Raw genomic sequence first — 22,998 nt, 5'->3', positions numbered from 1 at the left:
GCAGCTGCATGTGGAGGAGCAGGGACGCAAACCCGGTTCCCCAGATTACGAGTCTGCCGCTCTTAACCACTACACCACACTGGCTCTCAGATCTACACTTTTTGACTCTTATGCACACAAATAACTTTCCATAATAATGATTTATTTGTATCCCGCCCATCCGGCTGAGTTTAATGTGTTGTGGAGGGGGAATTTTGTTTTTATTTTTTGTTCTTATTTTTATTATGAGTTTTCTGTTTGTTTGTTTTTTACATTGTAATTTTATGTTGTGAACCACCCTGAGATCTACAGGTATAGATAGGGCAGTATACAAATTTTATAAATAAGAATAGTAGTAATAATAATTACTACCGTATTGGCTCGAATATAAGCCACACTTTTTCCTCCAATTTCGGACCCCGGAAATTTAAAGTGCGATTTATATTTGCAACTTTTTACTATATGCTGCTGAAAGTGGGTGGGGAGCGCGCCTGCCTCCCAGCTGGTTGGCAGTGGAGCGTGCGCAGGCCAACCAGCTGGCAGGCGGGCACCCAGTTCCCCAAAACGGTGCCGCGCTCGGCTCCGAGTGTGCTGCGTGCCCAACTCCTGGCATTAATGCCCTGAATGGGGGTGGCCGGCACCGGGTTGGGGAGCGGGGCACCGAGCGTTGGCACCGGCTTGGTGGCCGCACCCGCAAATAAGCCTTGAATTTTAAGCGTGAGACTTATATGGGGATGCGGCTTATATTCGGGCCAATACGGTACTACCTAATTGGGTTTCTGAAGCCTTACTGCTAATAGCTTTGAAACGGGCTCTTTGCTTTTGTATTTCATAAATCGCTTTTAAAAATAAGAATTGGAACAGCAATAATGAAAATTAAAAAATGATAAAAAGAATACTAAAAAAAACAAAACAAAACAAAAGAAATTAAAAGAAAAAGGAAATAGAAAAAGAGCAACATCTGGGCCGAGTCATGAAAATATACATATTGAAAGCATGCTTAATGTCTAATTTAATGAAGAGATTAAAGTGGGAAGCCCAAGGAAGAGATTATGTACAAATTCAGCCTTACTGAAGCGAACAGGAGGCTAGAATGAACCTATATTTTTAAAGAGTTTTTGTAATAAAAATATATGGATGAAAATGTATATGGAATTAGATTTATATGTGTAGGTGTGTTTAATGTGTATTTGTTCTATGTGTATGTATATGTATATGTGTATGTATATGTAAGTTTGTATTTTGATTAAAATAATAATAATAATAATAATAATAATAATAATAATAATAATAATGATGTTAGAAACATGGGCAGCTGCCCGATACAGGGTCAGACTATTGGTCCGCACTGACCAGCAGCAGCAATCCAAGGATTCAGACGGGGTCCTTTGTAAATAAACTGGGAAGCTCTACCACTGAGCAACGACCTGTGTTAACGTTTTATTGACTCAAGTTGCTACCCATTATGAATTTAAAAATTAAATTAAAAGTGGGCCATTACCTCCAACCACCGTAACGAAACAAACCTCCCCGGCAGCTTCGTTAACTACGAACCGCTACATTTGTGGGGCACTGAAAAGTACGGGTTTTTGCTGAGAAACGACCGCGATACTTTGGCACCAGTTTTGAGGGGATCCCAGGTTTTGGGGTTCGTCGTTAATGAAGCTCTCCCCAGCCCCCTTTGCAGCTGCAGAGTTGGGAGAAAGAACCGAGGATTCAGAACCGAGTCCCACAAAACCTTTTGGGAAAAGGCACGGCGCTGAAGGAGCCACCCCTCTAAGGAACCTGTTTGAAGCAAGACACCGAGACGTCCGCCAAGCGGGTTCGGAAACGACATTTTACCATCAAGACTTAGCAAATGAAACAGAGGACCAGTCTCGTTTTCTCGGCCTTGGCCAACGTACGATGGATTCGAGAAAGTCGGCAGAAATCTCTATTTCCCCCCCCCTCCTTTTGAAGAAACAAAATCCGTAACAGAAACCTCTCCAAGCCGCAGGCTTCGTTTTCCGTCTCCAGCTCTAGCGACCCCAATGGTCCGGGTTCAAGTTGTCCATGGCCACGACCGCTTCCTCAACCCGCATCCCACTAATGCTCATCAGTCCCAACACCGAGCGCCCCGGAAAAGCCCAAAGGGGGTGTTTAAGGGGGGAACCGCTCCTGCCTGAGGCGGGGGGCACCGCCGGCCTCCCCCCGCGTCTTCGCCCTGCCCCACTGGCTCCGGAGAGGGCTCTGCCCCGAATGGCCATCCAGCCAGGGATCTCCGCCTTCGTGGAGCCTCTGGTGCCCGACCAGGTGCTGCTTGCGGGTGAAGCTCTTCTGGCACAGAGGGCACTGGTAGGGCCTCTCGCCGGTGTGCAGCCGCCCGTGGGTGGCAAGGTGCTCCTTCCGGATGAAGGTCTTCCCGCACTCGCCGCAGGCGTACGGCCGCTCGCCCGTGTGGATCATCTGGTGGCGCAGGAAGTTGGAGTGGTGGTTGAAGCTGCGGCCGCACTCGCCGCAGATGTAGGAGCCCGCCTTCCCCCCCAGGCCCGCCTTCCCCACCAGGCCGGCCGCCGCGGCGTGGGTCCGCTGGTGCAGACGGAGGTTGATCTTCAGGCGGAAGCTCCTCTTACACTCGGGGCAAGTGTGAGGCCGCTCGCCCGAGTGCCACAGCCGGTGCTTGCTGAGACTCGCCTGGTGCGGGAAGCAGCGCCCGCACTCGGGGCAGGGGTACGCCTCGCCCGCCGGCTGCAGGCTCGAGGCGGGGCTCCCCCCGGGTTCGGGGGAGGCTTGGGGGTGAGTCCGCTGGTGCAGGGCGTGCTGCTCCTCGTACAGGAAGCTCTTGCCGCAGTCGGCGCAGACGTACGGGGCCTCGCCGGGGAGGGCCCCCTCGGGCACGATGATGGTGGTGAAGTCCGCAAAGTCGCTCCCGCACGCGGCGGGCTCCTCCAGGCTGCCGGCGGGCGCCTGCCCGTCCACGCACGCCAGGCCCTCCCCGGGGAAGTGGAAGACGGCCTGGTCCAAGGTCTCTGGCAATGCGCTGTACTGCCCCAGGTCCCCAGGCGTCATCTCTGGCCTGGCAGGCACCTGAGCGAAGAGGGTGGCATCTGTAGGGAGAGGGAAACCAGATCAGAGGCTGAACGAGTTTGGGAAAATAAAATTTCCAGCTGTTACTGGGATGGTGGTGATGGGGTGTGGGGTGAATTCATTTCCCTCAACTTTGTAGCAACAAAAGAATGTAATTAATTATTATTATTATTATTATTATTATTATTTATCCCCCCGCCCATCTTGCTGGGCTTCCCCAGCCATGCTGGGCGGCTTCCAACAAAATATTAAAATACAGTAAGAACCTATGAAGAGCCCTGCTGGATCAGGCCAATGGCCCACCTAGTCCAGCATTCTGTTCTCGCAGTGGCCAACCAGACACAAGCAGGATTCGAACACAAGAGCCCTGTCTCGTCCTGCGGTTTCCAGCAACTTGGATTCAGAAGCATTGCTGCTTCTGACTGTGGAGCCACATGGTGCTGGAGGAGACTCTTGAGAGTCCCATGGACTGCAAGAAGATCAAACCTATCCATTCTCAAGGAAATGAGCCCTGAGTGCTCACTGGAAGGACAGATCCTGAAGCTGAGGCTCCAATACTCTGGCCACCTTCATGAGAAGAGAAGACTCCCTGGAAAAGACCCTGATGTTGGGAAAGATGGAGGGCACAAGGAGGAGACGACAGAGGATGAGATGGTTGGACAGTGTTCTCGAAGTGACTGGCATGAGTTTGACCAAACCGCGGGAGGCAGTGAAAGACAGGAGTGCCTGGCCTGCTCTGGTCCATGGGGTCACCAAGAGTCGGACACGACTAAACGACTAAACAACAACAATACACTGAAAGAGAATTGTATGAAAATGATACAGAGGTGGTATCTGATGCCTAGTAAACTAGCAAAATTGTATATATCAGAGACAGATACCTGCTGGAAATGGAAGGAAAAAGAGGGTATCTTCTACCGTATGTGGTGGACATGTAAATTAGCCAGAGACTACTGGGAGATGATTTATAATGAAATGAGGGGGGGAAATGTTGGAAAAAACCTTTCATTAAAAACCCCTGGAAGTCTTTTCACTAGGAATAATCAGTGTATAAGTACCAAAAGGCGAGATAAATTTATTCATGGCGCCTCGGATGATTTATGCCCAGAGACCAGGAAGAAAAAACCATTAAGAAAGAATAGGGAAATAGGTGGAATATATGAAAAAACTATTGTAAACAGCTTACAACGTTAGCAGGGTTAGAATAATTGGAGCAGAAACTGAAAACGTAGAATAGAAAATGGCATAAACAGAATAAGGAGGAATCAGAATATGCAGCAGGAAAAAAAGGAAAAATGAAATTAACCATAGATATGGGTGTGGGGAAGGGAAGTCGTTATATCAATTCATAATTGGTGCAAATGTTGTTAAACTATTAAATTGAAAATGATAAATATATATATTTTTAAGTACTTCCTGGCCAGAGTCACCCCGGTCCAATTTTGCCCCGCTAGCAGGCTTCAACAGCTGAATGCACTTTGCAGCTGCACCAGTGCTACTGCTGTCTTTTTTTAAAAAAAAAAATCAAATTAATTTTCCAATATTTACTCAATATTATCAGTTTTGCCAACTGTACAGATTCCAATTAACATCAAAACAATTCCAATTAATCCCAAATTTATACAATTTAATCAAAGTGGCTTCCCACGCTCCTTGATCAATGTTTTTTGTCCTGTTCTTACATTGCTGCGGTTCATATTTTTTTATTAGCATCTACAGGTGAAACTCGAAAAATTAGAGTATCGTGGAAAGGTCCGTTTCTTTCAGTAATTCAACTTAAAAGGTGAAACTAATATATGAGATAGACTCATGGCATGCAAAGCGAGATACGTCAAGCCTTAATTTGTTATAATTGTGATGATTATGGCATACAGCTGATGAGAACCCCAAATTAACAATTTCAACTTTGGGGTTTTCATCAGCTGGACACCACAATCATCACAATTATAACAAATAAAGGCTTGACATATCTCGCTTTGCATGCCATGAGTCTATCTCATATCTTAAACTCCATTGGCTAATGAAAACAATTGCTTACATAAATGGACTTTTCCACGATATTCTAATTTTTCGAGTTTCACCTGCATGTGCTACTACTGGCCTACACAGGACATTGATCAGGCACAGGGACATTCTGCCGAGAGGGGACAAGGTGGGTCTGGATTCCCCTCTTCAGAGGCACGCCGACCCATTTGGAACTCACCTGGGCTTTCGTCCGGTGGCGCCCCCCTTTCCCCCGAATCCCACTCGCCCACCACCGAAGGAACAATTTCCCGCTGGACAAGAGAGACGGTGTCATTTCTGGGTGCGGGGAATTCTGCATGCCAAGAGGGGAAAAGGGCATTAATTGATTCCCCTATCTCCCCATAAGTCATTTTTTGTTTCGTTTCGTTTTGCTCAAAGCAACTTACAATGTTTTAAACCAGGCTTCCTCAACCTCGGCCCTCCAGACGTTTTGAGACTACAATTCCCAGCATCCCTGACCTCTGGCCCTGCTAGCTAGGGATAATAATAATAATAATAATAATAATAATAATAATAATAATTTATTTATACCCCGCCCTTCCCAGCCAAAAACCGGGCTCAGGGCGGCTAACACTAATTAAAATCACAGCAAAGACATCAACACGATCAATTTAAAATAACAGATTAAAATACAAATTTAAAAATTCAATATTAAAACTGCAGTCTCATTTTCAAATAACCCACCAATAAAAGAATGAAGCATAAATGGGAGTTGTAGGCCCAAAACATCTGGAGGGCCGAGGTTGACTGGTTTAAAAGAAAAAGAGCCAACATTTTTTTTTAAAAAAAGAACATAAACTACAATTCTGCTTAAAATCAGATTAAACATCTCACACACACAAAAAAATGACAATACAGTCATACCTCATGTTATGATTGCTGCAGGATACGTAATTTCAGGTTGCACTCCGCGCCGAACCCGGAAGTACCGGAATGGGTTACTTCTGGGTTTCGGAGCTCACACATGCACAAAAGCACAAAATTATGGCAGACACGCCGCTGGGTGATGCGAACGCTGCAGGTTGCAGACGTGCCTCCGTCACGGATTATGTCCGCAACACAAGTGTCCACTGTAGATAATTAAAAGCCAACGACCGGAGGAAAAAGGAATGCTTTTGCCTGGAGCCCGAAGATATGTAATGATGGCGCCAGGCGACACTCCCTGGGAGAGCATTTCACAAATGGGGAGCCACCACTGAAAAGGTCCCGTTCTCGCGTTGCCACCCTCCGGACCTCTCGTTGAGCGATCACACAAAGGAGGGCCTCAAATGACAATTAACTTTATCCCGGGATAAATCTTCCTTGCAGCTACGTCAATGTCAGACCACACTAGTAAGGCGGCAGATTATTTTATATCAAAATCTCCAATTCCAAGCAAGGGAAACCAAAATGCTCTGCTAAGACTCACGCTGATAAGCTGCAGCAGGAGCTGGGAACCTTTGTCAGTACATTGAACACATTTCCTTCTGGAGAACTATGCCAATGTATCTTCACTGAGTTTCAAAATGTAACAAATTAGCATCAGATTTAGTATCAGATTTAATACACAATTCAAAAGTCAACTTCCCACCATTCTAAGCTGCGTTCGACTTCCAAAACATTCGGAAACCAAAGAGCAGCTTCTGATTGGCTGCAGGAAACTCCTACGGCCAATCGGAAACCCCGTTGGATGTTTGGCTTCCCCAAAAAAAGTTCGAAAACCAGAACACTCACTTCCGGTTTTTGATTGTTTGGGAGCCAAAACGTTCGGCAACCAGGCCGTTCAAGATCCGAGGTACGATCTTTTCCATCCGCTGCTTGTGATTTAGTCCTGCTCGCGATTCCATTTAACATATAACATTCCAAATTGTCCAAAAATGGAATTTATTCTTCAAAGTCGAACCCTTCTGGACAACTATTCCAGGGTCACATGGCAGCGGTGGGCGGGGCCAGAGGCAGAAATGGGTGGAGTCAGAATTCAAGGACACCTTTTGGGCAGACAGAAACACAGAAGGGTAGGGAGGGAATCTGGCCAAGGGAGAGACTTGGGGGCCAGAGAGAGAGGCCCGGGGGCCGTTATGGAAATGCATGTAGACTTGTGCGGCACATATTGCTGCCTCTTGGCGCCATTTGACTTGGGAAAGAGGAAGCCGGCAGCTCACCAGTCTGGGATCAATGAATACACATTCTTTATTACGGTCCAAAGACCCAGAAAAGAAAATTTCAAAAGCAAAATCAAGCAGGAATACAAAAGTGCCAAGGCAGTCACTGTATTTTATCCAGAGCATGTTGATTTCTAATTCTTACTACCTCCAAAAAAAAATTTGCCGCAGCCAGAGCAAGATCATTTGTCTTATCTTCAAGAAGATACAGGTGAAACTCAAAAAATTAGAATATCGTGCAAAAGTTCATTTCTTTCAGTAATTCAACTTAAAAGGTGAAACTAATATATGACAGACTCATGACATGCAAAGCGAGATATGTCAAGCCTTCATTTGTTATAATTGTGATGATTATGGCGTACAGCTGATGAGAAGCCCAAATTAACCATCTCAACTTTGGGGTTTTCATCAGCTGCACGCCATAATCATCACAATTATAACAAACAAAGGCTTGACATATCTCGCTTTGCATGTCATGAGTCTGTCTCATATATTAAACTCCAGTAGCTAATGAAAACAATTGCTTGCATAAATGGACTTTTCCACGAGATTCTAATTTTTCGAGTTTCACCTGTACTTGAGGTAGGAGGCTTCAGAACCTCCAGGTAGATTTACCAAGAAGGGTTTAATTAATTGGTTCCATGATTTTTTCCCCTTCCCAGCTCACGGCGCGAAGGAATCCCAACCCTCTTAACCCACCTGGGCTGATGCTCCTGGGGGCCTCTTCGTCCTCAGCTACCTGCTCCTGCCCACGTTCGATCCGGGTCGGCAGGTCAGGCTTGGCAACGGCGTAATCTGAGGAGGAAGGGAAGAAAAGGAAGATCAAATAATTACTTATCCCACGGCGGTCCTCAGAGAGAACGGGGCACCCTAAGGATTCTAAGGGCGATGGATTCCTTCTCAAATCAAGTTTCTAGCCCTCATGTTTACCGACAAAAACCTGGCAACATCCAAAGGAGGCTCCAAAGGACTTGCCGTGACCCAAGCAAGCGCTAGTATTGACTGCTAGCTATAATGGCTCTGCTCTGCTGCCACAGTCTGCGGGGAACCCGCAAGCAGGATTCGAACACAAGAGCCCTCTCGCCTCCTGCGGTTCCCAGCAACTGATATTCAGAAGGATTGCTGCCTACAGCCGTGCAGGAAGAGTGTAGCCATCATGGATAGGAGCCATCAATAGCCTGCGCCTCCTCCGTGAAATTGTCAAATCCTCTTGCACAGCCCTCCCACGTTGGTGGCCACCACTGTGGCAGGGAGTTCCACAGTTTAACCCAGCTCTACCTCTCTTTTAAATCGGAACCAGTGAAGGCAGTGAAGGTCCTGTGTGAGTGCCTGGAGGCGGATGGAGGATGAATGGCGGCTAATGGATTGAGGTTGAATCCTGACAAAACAGATGTGCTGTTTTGGGGGGGACAGGTGGGTGTGGAGGACTCCCTGGTCCTGAATGGGGTAACTGTGCCCCTGAAGGACCAGGTGCGCAGCTTGGGAGTCATTTTGGACTCACAGCTGTCCATGGGGGCGCAGATTGATTCTGTGTCCAGGGCAGCTGTCTGCCAGCTCCATCTGGTACGCAGGATGAGACCCTCCCTGCCTGCAGACTGTCTTGCCAGAGTGGTGCATGCTCTAGTTATCTTCTGCTTGGATTACTGCAATGCGCTCTACGTGGGGCTACCTTTGAAGGTGACCCGGAAACTGCAATTAATCCAGAATGCGGCAGCTAGACTGGTGACTGGGAGCAGCCGCCGAGACCATATAACACCGGTCCTGAAAGACCTACATTGGCTCCCAGTACGTTTCCGAGCACAATTCAAAGTGTTGGTGCTGACCTTCAAAGCCCTAAATGGCCTCAAAGGCCCAGTAAACCTGAAGGAGCGTCTCCACCCCCATCATTCAGCCCGGACACTGAGATCCAGCTCCGAGGGCCTTCTGGCGGTTCCCTCACTGCGAGAAGCAAAGCTACAGGGAACCAGGCAGAGGGCCTTCTCGGTGGTGGCACCCGCCCTGTGGAACACCCTCCCAGCAGATGTCAAGGAAATAAACAACTACCTGACTTTTAGAAGACATCTGAAGGCAGCCCTGTTTAGGGAAGTTTTTAATGCGTGACATTTTAATGTATTTTTAAACTTTGTTGGAAGCTGCCCAGAGTGGCTGGGGAGACCCAGCCAGGTGGGCGGGCTACAAATAGAAGAGTTTGGATTTGATATCCCGCTTTATCACTACCCGAAGGAGTCTCAAAGCGGCTCACATTCTCCTTTCCCTTCCTCCCCCTAATTCTGTGAGGTGAGTGGGGCTGAGAGACTTCAGAGAAGTGTGACTAGCCCAAGGTCACCCAGCAGCTGCATGTGGAGGAGCGGAGACACGAACCCGGTTCACCAGATTACGAGTCTGCCGCTCCTAACCACTACACCACACTGGCTCTCAAATAAATAATTATTATTGCTGTTGTTGTTGTTATTAACTAGGTGCTGCGTGAATAAGGATTTATTTTGGTATGCCCTGAATCTTCCGACAACCGGCTCGATCGCTTTAGGGTTCTTTTTACCCAGCGAGACCAGAGACTCGTAGTTCCCTTTCATGACATTTTTGTACAGCTCCCTCTGGTCTTCGTCCAAGTTCCCCCACTCTTCCTCCGAGAAGCAGACAGAAACCTCATCAAAGGTTACCGGCACCTGGGAGGGGGGCATGTAAAACAAATGGGGGGTTATTCATTACACCTGTGAAATACAGTTTTTATTTCACAACAACAACAATTTTATTCATATGCTGCCTGCCCACCTGACTGGATTGCCCCGACGGCTTCCGAGCAAAATATGAAAACACCATCGAACATCCGAAACCTCCCCTTTCTTGCATTCCTATCAGGGGTCGTACATGCATCTCCCGCTCCTCACCTTCTGAGGGAGGTGGTGGACTCTCCTTCCTTAGAGGTCTTAAAATGAAATTGGATGGCCACCTGTCGCAGATCCTTTAGTTGAGATTCCTGCGTTGCAGCGGGTTGGACTAGAGCAGGCATGTCCAACTGGTAAATAACTGTGTGATGTATGTGTCTTTAAGTGTGGAATCTCATTGTGTACACCTGAATCCTATTAGCTGGGATACAGGTATTTTAGTTGTAATCTGTTCCCCTCCCATTCATTCATTCAGTTGTTTCCCTCCCTCCTCGGGAGGGGTGCCGTCGCTGTGTGTGATTCCTTAATAAACAACGGCTGCAGCTTAGTCAGGACTGTTTTGGCAGCGTTGTTTCCTCATTGCCGAGGTCCAGGGTTTTCCCAGAGACATTACACACTGGAATTCTCTGGTCAATCACTGGCTTCCCCCCAAAGAAGCTCAACAAATTTGGCTCCCCTTAAAAAAGCTCAGCAACATTGTCCTGAACCCCCAAAAAAGGGGGTAGATCACTGCTGGTTTTTTACTCTGTGAGTAGATCGCGGTCTCTTGGGAGTTGGCCACCCCTGGACGCTTGGGGTCCCTTCCATCTCTACGATTCTAGGTCCTGCTCAAACACCCTGACCAATATTATTATTATTATTATTATTATTATTATTATTATTATTATTAACTAAATTTGCATACCCAATTTAGGGAAGCTTTTAATGTGTGATATTTTAATGTATTTGATTTTTGTTGGAAGCCGCCCAGAGTGGCTGGGGAAATCCAGCCAGATGGGCGGGGCACAAATTATTATTATTATTATTATTATTATTATTATTATTATTATTATTACTACTACTACTACTACTACTACTACAACTACATGCTTCATCCGTAGAGCTCAGGGTGGTTCACGACGTAAAAATACAAGATAAAAGCACAAAATGCAGCGTAACAACAAGAACAAGAACACAAACCTATAACCTTCCCCACTACCACCACAAACAGAGTTAAAAGGCCCAATTCGAAGTGGTGGTTCTGACCTATAAAGCTTTAAGCGGCTCAGGACCGCAATACCTCAAGGACAGCCTCTTTCCATATGAACCTACCCAGACCTTGAGATCATCTTCTGAGGCCCTCCTTTGTGTGCCTCCTCTTTGAGAGGTTCGGAGGACGGCAACACGAGAGCGGGGCCTTCTCTGCAGTGGCTCCCCATCTGTGGAATTCTCTCCCCAGGGAAGTTCGCCTGGTGCCTTCATTATACACCTCTAAGTGCGAGGCCATCAAGAAGGCTGATCGCCGAAGAATTGATGCTTTTGAATTATGGTGCTGGAGGAGACTCTTGAGAGTCCCGTGGACTGCAAGAAGATCAAACCTATCCATTCTTAAAGAAATCAGCCCTGAGTGCTCACTGGAAGGGCAGATCCTGAAGTTGAGGCTCCAGTACTTTGGCCACCTCATGAGAAGAGAAGACTCCCTAGAAAAGACCCTGATGCTGGGAAAGATGGAGGGCACAAGGAGAAGGGGACGACAGAGGATGAGATGGTTGGACAGTGTTCTCGAAGCGACTGGCATGAGTTTGGCCAAACTGCGGGAGGCAGTGGAGGATAGGCGTGCCTGGCGTGCTCTGGTCCATGGGGTCACGAAGAGTCGGACACGACTGAACGACTGAACAACAACAACAACAACAAAGTGCCAGGCAAAGACGTTCCTTTTTAACCAGGCCTTTGGTTGATATGATGGACATCCTATGCCCTTTAAAAAAAAAAATTGTGAGGGGGGGCTATTGGGTTGTTGTATTTATTTTTATTACTGTATATTCTGGCGTATAAGACTACTTTTTAATCCAGGAAAATCTTCTCAAAAGTCAGGGGTCGTCTTATATGCCGGGTGGAGAATACGTGGTCGAGTATATCTCAAACTCTATATTTTAACTGGAAAAGTTGGGGGTTGTCTTATACGCCCAGTCGTCTTATACGCCGGAAAATACGGTATGTATTTTGTGGTTTTATATCTTGAATTTATGCTGCGAACCCCAGGTATAGGGCGGTATATAAATTTAATAAATAAAACAAATGCTAACCAGCCACGGAATGAAGATGCCAGGTGAGCCCCCCTAAGGAGAGCATTCTCCAAATGGGGAGCCACAGCAGAAAAGGCCCTGTTCTTGTGTTGCCACCCTCCGGACCTCTGAGGGAGAGGGGCCTCAGATGACAATCGCAGGGTCCAGGTCGGTTCATATGGAACAGGTTCTCTCGAAACACACTGGCTCTCTCGTGCTAACCAAATAAGGCAAAGGACTGTTGACTTGGGGAACTCCCCGCAGCAGGAAAGTGTTGCAGTCATCCCTGCAGGCCAAGCAAAGTCCTCTGGATATATATATAGCTCTTCCCCTGGTTAAAGAGCCATCTCTGTGCGAATCCCCGCTGCTTACCTTGGGGGTTTCCCCCCTGGATCCCGGGGGGAGGCGGAGGATCCAGAAGTTGCGGTTCTTGAGCAGGTTCTCCATGTTCTCCAGCCTCCTCTGGAGCTGCCCGTATTCCTGGATGAGGGTCCCCAGCGCGTCCAGGTGGTGGCTGAACTCCGCCATGGCTTTCTCGGTCCCGGAGAGCTTCTTCTCGGCCAGCCCCGCCCTCCGCTCCAGCGCCAGCAGCCGCCCTGCGTGGACGTCCACCTTCCTCTCCACCGCTTGCATGGCGGCCACCACCGTCCAGAGGGAGATCTCAGCGGCCTGCGGGTGGGCGCCATCGCTGCAGCTCCGCTTGGGAAGGAAAGAAGGGTGCACCGGGGTCGGCTGCAGGGGTCCCCTGCCCCACTCTAAGCCCTGCTGGCAAGGACAGGAAGGGAAGAGGCTCAGAGGCAGGGGAAGAATCAAACGCCAGTTACGAAAAGGGCACCAAGGGTGTCAGAAGTGTTCTTTATCTTAACTTTTCTCTCTCTTTTAAATCTTTTTCTATTCCCTTCTCTCGTATCTCTTCCTTTCCTTTTTCCTTTCTCTTTTTTTCCTTTAAATTAATGCTTTATTTTGGAGAAAAGAAAAGATATCTGATAATAATCTTGGTATTTCTCTTTACAAACCCTAATAAAAAGAAGAGTTCAGGCTTTTAATAATTCGAATATTTAAAGGGCTGTCACATGGAAGAAGGAGCAAGCTTGTTTTCTTCTGCTTTGTGCAGGGGACCTAGACCAGTGGAGCCAAATCCAAATCTTTAAGGACCCACAAGGAACTGTGGAACTCCCTGCCCATTGACATCAGGCAGGTGCCATTTCAGCAGCTGTTTGGTCTAGGCAGGCCTATCCAGACATGTACAACGTTGACAGTGCCTATAATCTACTTTTTAGCTTCTTGCCGATTTTCATTATCGTTCGTTTGAATGTTCTAAATTGCTGTTTTTTAAAACTGTTATTCACTGAAATGTCAATATTTTATTGTTTCTTTGAGCATTATTGAGGTTTCAATTGCAGTCAAGTGGTATATAAATCTTGCGAAATAAATACTGTAAATAAAAACCAGCTGTTAGTTTTTGTTGCTACGCATATGAATGAGAGCCCATTTCTAATTGCAGGAGAGGAGTCAAAATTTGTTCTGGTGGTTCCCTTTGGAAAAGTGCATTTTCTCTGGCAATATAACCCTGCGGCCACGGCTATATGTCCAAAGAGTTCAGTGGGGCTTACTCCCAGGTAAGTGTGTCTATAGGATAGAAGATTAAGTGACCTCTAAATTATATTGTTGGTTGTATATATAGCAAAATCCAGTGTCTGTGCTGTGTATTTTGGGTCCACGGACTGAAATAAAGCGTTCTCTCTGTGTGTGTGAAAGCCAGTGTGGTTCGGTGGTTACAGTGCTGGGCTATGACCTGCGAGACCAGGGTTCGAATCCCCCCTCAGCTATGACACTGACCTTGGGCAGGCCACGCCTCTTGGCCAAGCCTACCTCCCAGGATTGTTGTGAGGATAAACTGGGGAGGAGGAGAATTATTATAAAAGTAGAATTTGCACAATTTACAGCGCTTAAGTGCCTGCTCTTGCCGTGCCAAGGAGAAGGATGGGGAGAAAATGAGTGCCCCCCGAAAGGACCCCCATGCCCAGGAGCCGCCAGCAGCCACGCAAGTCACGAACCACCCGGCGCTTTGTGCATGCTCCGCAGAAAGCGCAAAACAACCCCCAGCTTCTGGGAGCCCCTACTCACCAAGGAAACGGAGAGAGAGGGGTGGTGGCAACGCAGGGATGCAGGGAGGACCTCCTCTCCCGGATCATTCCCCCCAAAAGCGCGCGCGTCTCTGGGGTCGTGCAGAGCGCGCGCCCTTGCCCCTTGCAATCCGGGAATGGAGGGCGGGGCGCGTGATTTCCCCGCAAACCTTGAGCCCCCGGAGCCTTTTTTTCTCTCTCCACCCCCCAACCCCGCAATCCTCTTATTTGCAAGGAAAATTAACCCCTTCCTCCCCGCCCTACCTGCGCAGAAGGATCCCATTCAGCGGCCATCGCGCCCCTGGGGAGGCAAGCAGGCAGGTGGGTTGGATCCGTCCGGAGAAGCCGCCGGAAAGGAGGGAAGGAAGGAAGGAAGGAAGGAGCCCCGGAATCAGAAGGTGTGGAGGAAGGCGGAGAGAGGGGTCCGCCGTCCGCTGGGGGCAGAAGGGAAGAGGAGGAGCCGCGCACCCGCAGCAAAGGCGGGCGAGATGAAGCCAGACGGCGCCCGGCCGCCTCCATCCATCCTGCTGCGGGAGGCAGCGCAGACGCAGTCCCCACCTGGGTCGGAGCGGGGGGGCGGCGGGATCAGCCAGCCCCAGTGGCCCCGGGAGGCGGAAGCACTCTGCACATGCTCGGGAGGGGTGTGTGCACCCTGGCTTTCCCAGTAGAGTGGGATCCCCCAAGGGTCATCTTCTAGCCAGACCCCCTAGCTTGCCTAGTCCGGGGTCAGCAGCGGGGCGTTTGCACCCCACTTTTATTCATTTACAGCTGAGGATTTGAACCCTGGTCTCCCTGGTTCAACTCACTGTGAAAGAGGCAGGAAGGCAGCCTGGGGGGTTTCTCCTTGAAATAGTTCCCTAGCAAGCACTCTGTCACTAAGGAGTTGTGATTTCTACTGTCTCCCCCCCCCCAAAAAAAACCCCTCTTTATTTTTTAATCATAAGTTGGAAGGGACCCCAAGGGTCATCTAGCCCTTTCTTCCCTTGTTCTGGACACTAGAATTCTGCTGATGCAGCTTGGAATAGCATGAGCTTTTTTGCTGCTGCATCACACTGTTGGCTCATGTAAGAAGAGGAGTTTGCATTTGACATCCCGCTTCATCACTACCCGAAGGAGTCTCAAAGCAGCTCACATTCTCCTTCCCCTTCCTCCCCCACAACAAACACTCTGTGAGGTATGAAGCTGAGAAACTTCAGAGAAGTGTGACTAACCCAAGGTCACCCAGCAGCTGCATGTGGAGGAGCGGAGACGCGAACCCGGCTCACCAGATTACGAGTCCACCGCTCTTAACCACTACACTAGCACAGAAGGGGTGACTCCTCTTTGCTTGAAAGTGTGTGCAGCACAATTGGCTCCGATCCTCACAGATATTTAATCGTTCATTGGAGTTGTGTAGAGTCCCTTTATGGTGCCGGAGGAGACTCTTGAGAGTCCCATGGACTGCAAGAAGATCAAACCTCTCCATTCTTAAAGAAATCAGCCTTGAGTGCTCACTGGAAGGACAGATCCTGAAGTTGAGGCTCCAGTACTTTGGCCACCTCATGAGAAGAGAAGACTCCCTGGAAAAGACCCTGATGTTGGGAAAGATGGAGGGCACAAGGAGAAGGGGACGACAGAGGATGAGATGGTTGGACAGTGTTCTCGAAGCTACTAACATGAGTTTGGCCAAACTGCGAGAGGCAGTGAAGGATAGGCGTGCCTGGCGTGCTCTGGTCCATGGGGTCACGAAGAGTCGGACACGACTGAACAACAACAACAACAGAGTCCCTTCATGCTTTAAACATTCTGTCATCATTCCGGTACCTAAGAAACCTTCCATCAGTGTGATGAACAATTACAGACCAGTTGCTTTAACATCTGTGGTAATGAAAGTCTTTGAGAGACTAGTGCTGGCCTATTTGAAAGACGTTACTGATCCCTTGCTAGATCCTTTGCAATTTGCTTATTGAGCTAATAGGTCAGTAGATGATACAATCAACATGGCATTGCACTACATCCTGCAACGCCTGGATTCCTTGTGGACCTATCTGCGAGTTTTGTTTTTGGACTTTAGCTCAGCTTTTAATACTATTGCTCCATCTAAATTGTTTTCTAAATTACTTCATCTTAATGTACCTGCCCGTTTGCCAATGGACATACAGCTTTTTAACAGACAGGAGGCAGCAGGTGAGGTTAGGGAAAATTATATCGAGCAACAATACCATCAATACAGGTGCTCCCCAGGGGTGTGTCCTTTCCCCACTGCTTTTCTCTCTGTACACAAATGAATGTACCTCAACTGATCCATCGGTTAAGATCTTGAAATTTGCTGATGACACTACAGTTATTGGGCTTATCCGGGAGGACGATGAATCTGTGTATAGGCGGGAAGTAGACCATCTTGTTTCGTGGTATCACCAGAAATAATTTGGTGCTAAATGCCCAAAAGACAGTGGAAATGGTAATTAATTTTAGAAGGCACTCTTCCGTCCTGCCACCACTTTCCATCATTGGCAACATGGTTGTAGTAGTAGAGTCCTTTAAGTTCCTGGGCTCTATAATTTCTCAAAACTTAAATTGGTCAGGCAACATCAATAGTATTATTTAAAAGGTCCACCAGAGGTTGTATTTCCTGCGTCAACTAAGGAAATTTAAATTGCCCCAGGAAGTGTTGATCCAATTTTACAGAGGCATCATTGAAACTGTTCTCTGTAACTCTATTACTACTTGGTACGGCACAGCCTCCAAGTTGGACAAGAAAAAGCTCTAACAAGCAGTAAGAATTGCAGAAAGGGTAATTGGTGCTAGCTTGCCTTCAACAGAGACACTCTATGCTACCCAAGTTAGGAAGAGAGCAGAGGGAATTGTCGCAGATCCTTTGCATCCCGGTCATCATCTGTTTGACTTACTTCCATCTGGACGTCACTACAGGACTTTATACACAAAAACAGCCAGGCACAGGAACAATTTTTTCCCTTGTGCCATTAAATTGTTAAATTAGTAGTTGTGTAGCAGAAGGGGAGGCCAGTTATGGGTGGGGTTTCTTTGCTGTGTCATTGTATTGTGAGTGGAACAGTGTTTGTATAAGGCATGGTTTACATTGCAATGTAACCGAATTTAAATTCCAAGTATGTTGGAAAATGTACTTGGCCAATAAATTATTCCTTATCCTTCCTTATCCTTATCCTTCCTTACACTACACTTGGTCCACCAAGACCCCCCTAGATCCTTTCCACATGTACTGCTGGCAAACCTGGTGTCCCACATCATATATTTGTCATGCTGGTTCTTCCTGCCTAAGCGAAAAACTGACATTTCTCCATGTTGAAATTCGTTTTATTTTGGCGTCATCTATTAAGATCCCGATTCTGTTTTCTATGGCATTAGCTACTCCCATTCAGTGTCATCTGCAAATTTGATGAGGAGCATTCCCTCAGTTTCTTCCTCCAAAGTTGTTAACTTCCTGCAAAGCCAGAATGGCAGCCCACAAATCCTTGGCAGGTGGCCATCCAACCTCTGCTTAAAAACCTCCAAGGTTATTCCCCGCCTGACCCAGACTCCTTAGCCAGGGGGATTAACGGTATCTTCCCTTTTAGTTTGTAATCCACAAGAAGAAATAAATCAAACTCTCAGTCTACCCCCCAATCAGGGATTTTCTAATGTATACAGAATCAGCTATCCACTGGAAATAAACAGATCTTTCACAGCTACAGTTTCTAGGTGTTACTTTAAACTTGCCGCTGTCAGAGAGAGACAGACTTCCTCTTTTGATCTCTCTCTGTAAGCCGAATTTCAATAGAATTTGCAAATCAATCGTGCTCCGTACTTACAGAGTCCTTCTTTTGTAATCCAAATTAGGGAAAAGCAAAGCGCTCATCTACCGTCAGCCTCCACCGCTTCGTGTTTTCAGGCAATTGATAGGTCTTCAGAGCCGTGCCAGCCCCGCTCCCTTGAGTAAACTTTACTAAGTTTCCTCAAGAGCAAGGAAAGCACTTCTGGCTCCCGCTAGACCCCAGGTCCTCAGGACGCCCCCTGAGGTTTAACAGTGCGGTTGTGGTCGCTCCTAACCCAAAAACACCGAACCCCCCTCGGAGCTGAGAGAGGTCCCGACTGAACGGAATGGCAGGTGGCCATCCAACCTCTGCTTAAAAACCTCCAAGGTTCACCACCTTCCGAGGGAGTCTGCTCAACAGCTCTTACCATCTTCCTAATGTCTGCTCACAATCTCCTTCCTTGTCACTTGAATCTGTTGGTTTGGGTCATCCCCTCTGGAGCAAGCTTGCTCCATCTTCCAGGGCACAGGCCTTCCGGTATTTGGCTATCGCATCACCTCTTGGAATTACTTTCTCCATAACTTGCAGCTTCGCTCCATGTCCTGCCCACACAGAGGCGGGAAGAAAATCCACAGCTCACCTGCATCCTCTGATCCCTTCCCCTCCCAGGTTAGGACCATCCCAAAGCTGAGCACATCCTGTTCTTTTGAGACAGATTCTGGTCAGTCCTGGTAAATGGTTCCAGGTGGGTCAGATCCTGCCTCATCAGTTCAGATTTGATGCGAACATGTCACTGTACACAGGGAAATGCCCCACTCCAAAGAGGAGCATTGCAGGGGAAACTTAGTTAATGGAGGGCAGTTGGCGGCAGAGTTTGTACTTGGTCCCCAATAGGGAGGGGGAACTATTTCTGCAAAAGACATAATGGCAGCCCAGTGGTTCCCAAAGTGGGTGGTACTGCTCTTTGGGGACTGGGATTATGTGGGGGACACACACCAAGAGATGGGGCTGGGGCACCGGAAGTGTAAATGACTAGCAGGCTTTGAAAAGCTGGCATCATTGGATCCAGTTCATCCATTTTGTTGACTTAATTAAACTAAATAGTTGTAACTGAATGTGATTAAATGTTAAATTGTTAACGTTCTGAATTTTGCAGCGCTATCTTCCTTAGTGGGTCATGCAAACGGCTATTCGGAATAATGCTTTTTATAGGGTGCCAGGCACAGGGGACGAGTTCATCCAACCAAGGGGGCCATGTAGATAAATAGGTACCGCTCTGGCGGGAAGGTAAACAGCGTTTCCGTGTGCTGCTCTGGTTTGCCAGAAGCGGCTTTGTCATGCTGGCCACATAACCCAGAAACTGTACGCCGGCTCCCTCGACCAGTAATGCGAGATGAGCGCCACAACCCCAGAGTCGGACACGACTGGACCTAATGGTCAGGGGTCCCTTTACCTTTAAACATCATGATATACCAATATATCACGACGTCTGAAATAAGGACGGAGCTGGTTTTCAACTTTGCAATATATCACCAGCTAAACATTGTGATATACTGATACATATTGCACAATGTCTGAAATAAGGATGGAGCTATGTAGCAGGCCTTGGCAGGCTTCACGGTTTTCCCCGCATTCTGATTTTTGCCAGGTCAAAAATTATGAAACTGATATCATGCTACGGTCTTCGAACTGGTTATAGACGATATAGGTAAAAGATAAAGGACCCCTGGGTGGTTAAGTCCAGTCAAAGGCGACTATGGGGTTGTGGCGCTCATCTCGCTTTCAGGCCGAGGGAGCCGGCGTTTGTCCACAGGCAGCTTTGCGGGTCATGTGGCCAGCATGACTAAACCACTTCTGGTGCAACAGGACACCATGACGGAAACCAGAGCAGCACACAGAAACGCCGTTTACCTTCCCGCCGTAGCTGTACCTATTTATCTACTTGCACTGGTGTGCTTTCGAACTGCTAGGTTGGCAGGAGCTGGGACAGAACAACGGGAGCTCACCCCGTCGCAGGGATTCGAACTGCTGGCCTTCTGATCGGCAAGCCCAAGAGGCTCAGTGGTTTAGATCACAGCCCAAGCTGTTTGCATTTGCATTCTCTTCAATTTGCATCATTGTATTTGGACATTATCTGTTTATTCTTGGGAGCCTTTTTGGTTGAAAGGCGGGATATAAATAAACAGGAACATAAGCTAACCTAACCTGGGCAAGGCTTTCATGTATGAAGGATTTCCACAATGCTAGCGTGATGTTAAAGGGCACCCCCGTTACCTGGCAGGAGACCAGCTTACTCTGAACATGGCCTCCAGCCTCAGGCCCTATTTGAGGCCTCCTACTCATGCCAGGACCTCGGAATTCATGCTGTCTCTGCAGCCTCGCTGCCGGCACTTGGAACTGCCGACACGAGACCCTCCGAGGATAAAATTCACCTGCTCCTGACCTGCTTTGGCGAGGCTTCATTTCCCGCAGCTACCCAGAGATGAGAGGAGCTTCGGAAGAGAGACACACTGTATTGACATAGTTTGCAAAAGAAGGTGTTACAAAAAACCCCGAGAAAACGCAGCCACAGACAAAACACCCGACGTCACACGGAGGAATAGCTGGCTTGTTACAGTCACCTCAGCTGACATTTAGCTTAACGACACTGAAATTCATAGATATATATATATATATATATAATTCAACCAATATTTACAAAGATGCCTTCTGTAAAAAATATAATAATAATAATAATAATAATAATAATAATAATAATAATAATAGTATAACAGCAATATAACAGCAAGACAACGGGGGACAGCAGTTCTCCAGATACCTTTGGGGTGAGAGAGGGAGAACTGGGGGACAGTTATGGGACAGGCGGCAAGTCCTGCAGGAACTTCATAGGGCAAAACAACAGTACATGAGCTCTTGGCGTTGGGTTATAACAACCAGAATCCTGGTCGAAGCTGCTCTTGACTCGTACAAACAGACTTGGAGTGTGACCAAATGCAGTTTGAGAAATTAAAACAAAGACAACCTCAAAAACCCACACACCTTTACTGACAACGATTAACTGGGAAGGGATGGTTTCGACTGAGCTTCACGGAGGTGCTTAACGGGGCAGGGTGCCCAATGGGGAGTAGGTTAGGGAGGCAGGCAGGAGGCTCGCCCCTAGACTATTTGATGAAATGTGGCCTGGCCTCCGATGGGTTCACCTTCCCGGTTCTGGAAACTCATCGTGTGGGGTGTGCGTGGGAGAGGGAGAGGGAGAGAGAAAGAACACAAACATCAGCCTCAAGGAGGGCTCACACAGTGACAAGACGGAAGAATGTCTTTGAGATTCTGGGTCCCTGTACATGTGGGCAAGGAGGGAGAAGCGGTGAATACTTGGTTACAGGCTGCCTCACCTTCACAGGAAAAACCGCAGAGAGCCAGTTCTCCACGAATGACGGCAGCACGGCAGGAAAGACTGCCTAAGTGCCGCTATCTGTGACCCACCCAGGCAGAAGCAGGGCTCCGAGTACGATGTCTCGGCCTCGCACTCACCCCCGGCACAGCGCAAGAAGGGTAAGCGAAGCTCTGATGGTCCACGAGAGGGAGCCCCTCCGCCATGTCCCGGCATGCCCTGGGACACTTGGGGGGCAAACCGGGAGGGAGGGGGGCAGCTGTTCTTCAGCATGCAGGGCATGGCCGACGCCAGCCAGAAGCAGAGGGCTTTGGGGAGGGGGCAGTCGCTAGGGTTGCTCCTGCTTCAAGGCCACCAGGCCGGCCTGCGCCCCCAGCCCCAGGTGGTGCGCCGTGGGGTTGCGGGTGTGGATTTTCTGGTGGCAGTTCAGCGACTCCTTGTAGCGGAAGTTCTTCCCGCAGGTGGCGCACTGGTAGGGCGTCTCCCCGGTGTGGACGCGCCAGTGCTTGAGGAGGTGGTCGCGGCGGATGAAGCTCTTCCCGCACTCGGTGCACTGGTAGGGCCTCTCGCCCGTGTGGATGCGCTGGTGCCGGACGGCCTTGGAGAGGTCCCGGAAGTCCTTGCCGCAGTAGGTGCACGTCAGCGGCCCGTCGCCCTTCCCCGTGTGCAGCTTCTGGTGGAGAAGGAGGCTCACCTCCAGCTTGAAGCTCTCCTTGCACTGCGTGCAGGTGTAGGGGCGCTCAACCATGTGGTTCCCGGGGCGCTTCCCGGCGCCGGGCTTGAGGGCGGGGCTCCTCTGCGGCTCGGGCCGTTTCGGGGGCTTGGGACGCGCCGGCGTCGGGGCCCTCTGGAGAGGTAAGGAGCTCGGCTTCAGCTTCAGGCCCCCTCCCCCTCCTCCTCGGGGGTCCATCGCGGGATAGCTCCCGCCTCCGTCGTGGGTCTTCTGGTGAGCGGTGAAGAGCTGCTTGTCCAGGAAGCCCTCCCCACACTCGCAGCAGATGTAGGGCCCAGTGTGGGCCTCTGCCGCCAACGCAGAGGAGGGGTCCTCTTTCCTCGACTCAGCCACGCAGCGAGCCGACCGCCTCAGGCTGCTCCCCGGGGGCTTCCTCGCAGGCGCCGCCGAAACGGGGTGGCTCTCGCAGAGCAGTTCCTCGCCTGGGCCCTGGAAGACTTCCGTCCATTTCCTGGGGAACATGCCGGGGAGCTCCAAGCTTTCGGGGTCTTCTTCCAGGAGCTGCGGAGCACCTGGGCAAACGGGGAAGGGGGAAAGAGGCAGGTTGGCGGCATATGAAATCAGACAGGTGTCCCCTCGGTTGAACCAACGAACATAGGTAACATTAAAATCACAGATCACGCCGCAGTAGAAGTTACCCTTAAAATGGGAGAAGGAACCCAAACCACCCCTTCATGGTCCTTCAGTCCCACCCTAACCGCAAATAAACAATTTGGAGAGAGTCTCACAAAAACTCTCCAAAAACTATTTCAAAGAAAATGATGCAGACAATATAACCCCCCTCCTATGGGACGCAATGAGAGCATCCCTTAAAAAACAAACCTCCTCAAAAATTAGCAAAATGAAATCAGGCAG

The 22,998-nt window shown here is 48.8% G+C and overlaps 1 protein-coding gene across 1 annotated transcript in view; it reads right to left on the bottom strand.

Annotated features, from left to right (window-relative positions):
* Positions 1–1,790: 1,790 nt before the first annotated feature.
* The window catches only part of LOC117056026 (zinc finger protein 777-like), a 33,116-nt gene continuing 11,908 nt past the window's right edge, over positions 1,791–22,998 (bottom strand). Inside the window, exons 6-13 of the mRNA XM_033166045.1 lie at positions 21,740–22,655; positions 16,383–16,408; positions 14,532–14,791; positions 12,514–12,906; positions 9,751–9,877; positions 7,911–8,006; positions 5,249–5,362; positions 1,791–3,065 (exon numbers count right to left, since the gene is read on the bottom strand). Coding sequence (XP_033021936.1) covers positions 2,119–3,065; positions 5,249–5,362; positions 7,911–8,006; positions 9,751–9,877; positions 12,514–12,906; positions 14,532–14,791; positions 16,383–16,408; positions 21,740–22,655 — 2,879 coding nt within the window. The 3' untranslated portion in view covers positions 1,791–2,118. The remainder of the gene's footprint in view (positions 3,066–5,248; positions 5,363–7,910; positions 8,007–9,750; positions 9,878–12,513; positions 12,907–14,531; positions 14,792–16,382; positions 16,409–21,739; positions 22,656–22,998) is intronic.

Source organism: Lacerta agilis, chromosome 12 (assembly GCF_009819535.1).
Source record: "Lacerta agilis isolate rLacAgi1 chromosome 12, rLacAgi1.pri, whole genome shotgun sequence".
NCBI classification, from domain to species: Eukaryota; Metazoa; Chordata; class Lepidosauria; order Squamata; family Lacertidae; genus Lacerta; species Lacerta agilis.
The sequence above is the reverse complement of the archived record's forward strand: the minus strand, read 5'-3'. Positions and strand labels throughout refer to the sequence as shown.